This window comes from Chinchilla lanigera, unplaced genomic scaffold, assembly GCF_000276665.1.
Source record: "Chinchilla lanigera isolate Chin_1 unplaced genomic scaffold, ChiLan1.0 scaffold00045, whole genome shotgun sequence".
NCBI lineage: Eukaryota > Metazoa > Chordata > Mammalia > Rodentia > Chinchillidae > Chinchilla > Chinchilla lanigera.
This window is the reverse complement of record NW_004955446.1, coordinates 7,188,488-7,189,017: the sequence shown is the minus strand read 5'-3', so window position 1 is coordinate 7,189,017 and position 530 is coordinate 7,188,488. Positions and strand designations below refer to the sequence as shown.

Here is a 530-nt window from a genome sequence, read left to right as displayed (position 1 = left end):
GCTCCTCTGGCCTCCCCGCGGCGACCCACGAGGCGCGTCCTCACTTGTCAGACATCAAAGGGAAGCAGGGAACTGGAGGGGTAAGCCGAGCAGGCAGGGGGTGCGGGACCTACCCACCTTGGACCAGACCCGGAGGCCCGCCTCCTCCCGCGGGAACCCCGCCTGAGCTCCGCCCCCCGCGTCACAGCGCCCTGACATTCTCACAACCCACCCCGCACCAACCCCACCGCCCCCACCACCCCCGTGTCCGCCAAGTGCTCTATTTATGTTTCAGTCCAGTGATTTGCATAAGCCCCGCCCCTACCCTTAGGTTCTCCCTATAGGAGCCCCGCCTCGCCCTTGACGTCACTATGGAGGCCACACCCCTCGTGCCCGTACAAGGAGCGGCGGGCCCTAGATGGCAGCGTGGCGTCGCCACGGCGTGTGCGTGTCGCGCTTCCTTGTGCCGTTTATAGGGTCCAGGCACTTCCGCTGTCGGGTTAGAAGCGGCGCGGTCATGGCGGAGCGCGGACAGCAGCCTCCTCCCGCGA

General features: G+C 67.0%; 1 protein-coding gene across 1 annotated transcript in view; it reads left to right on the top strand.

Annotated features, from left to right (window-relative positions):
• The first annotated feature begins 254 nt into the window (after nt 1–254).
• Nucleotides 255–530, top strand: part of Zswim6 (zinc finger, SWIM-type containing 6) — a 178,759-nt gene continuing 178,483 nt past the window's right edge. The window contains exon 1 of the mRNA XM_005392647.2: nt 255–423. Coding sequence (XP_005392704.1) covers nt 351–423 — 73 coding nt within the window. The 5' untranslated portion in view covers nt 255–350. The remainder of the gene's footprint in view (nt 424–530) is intronic.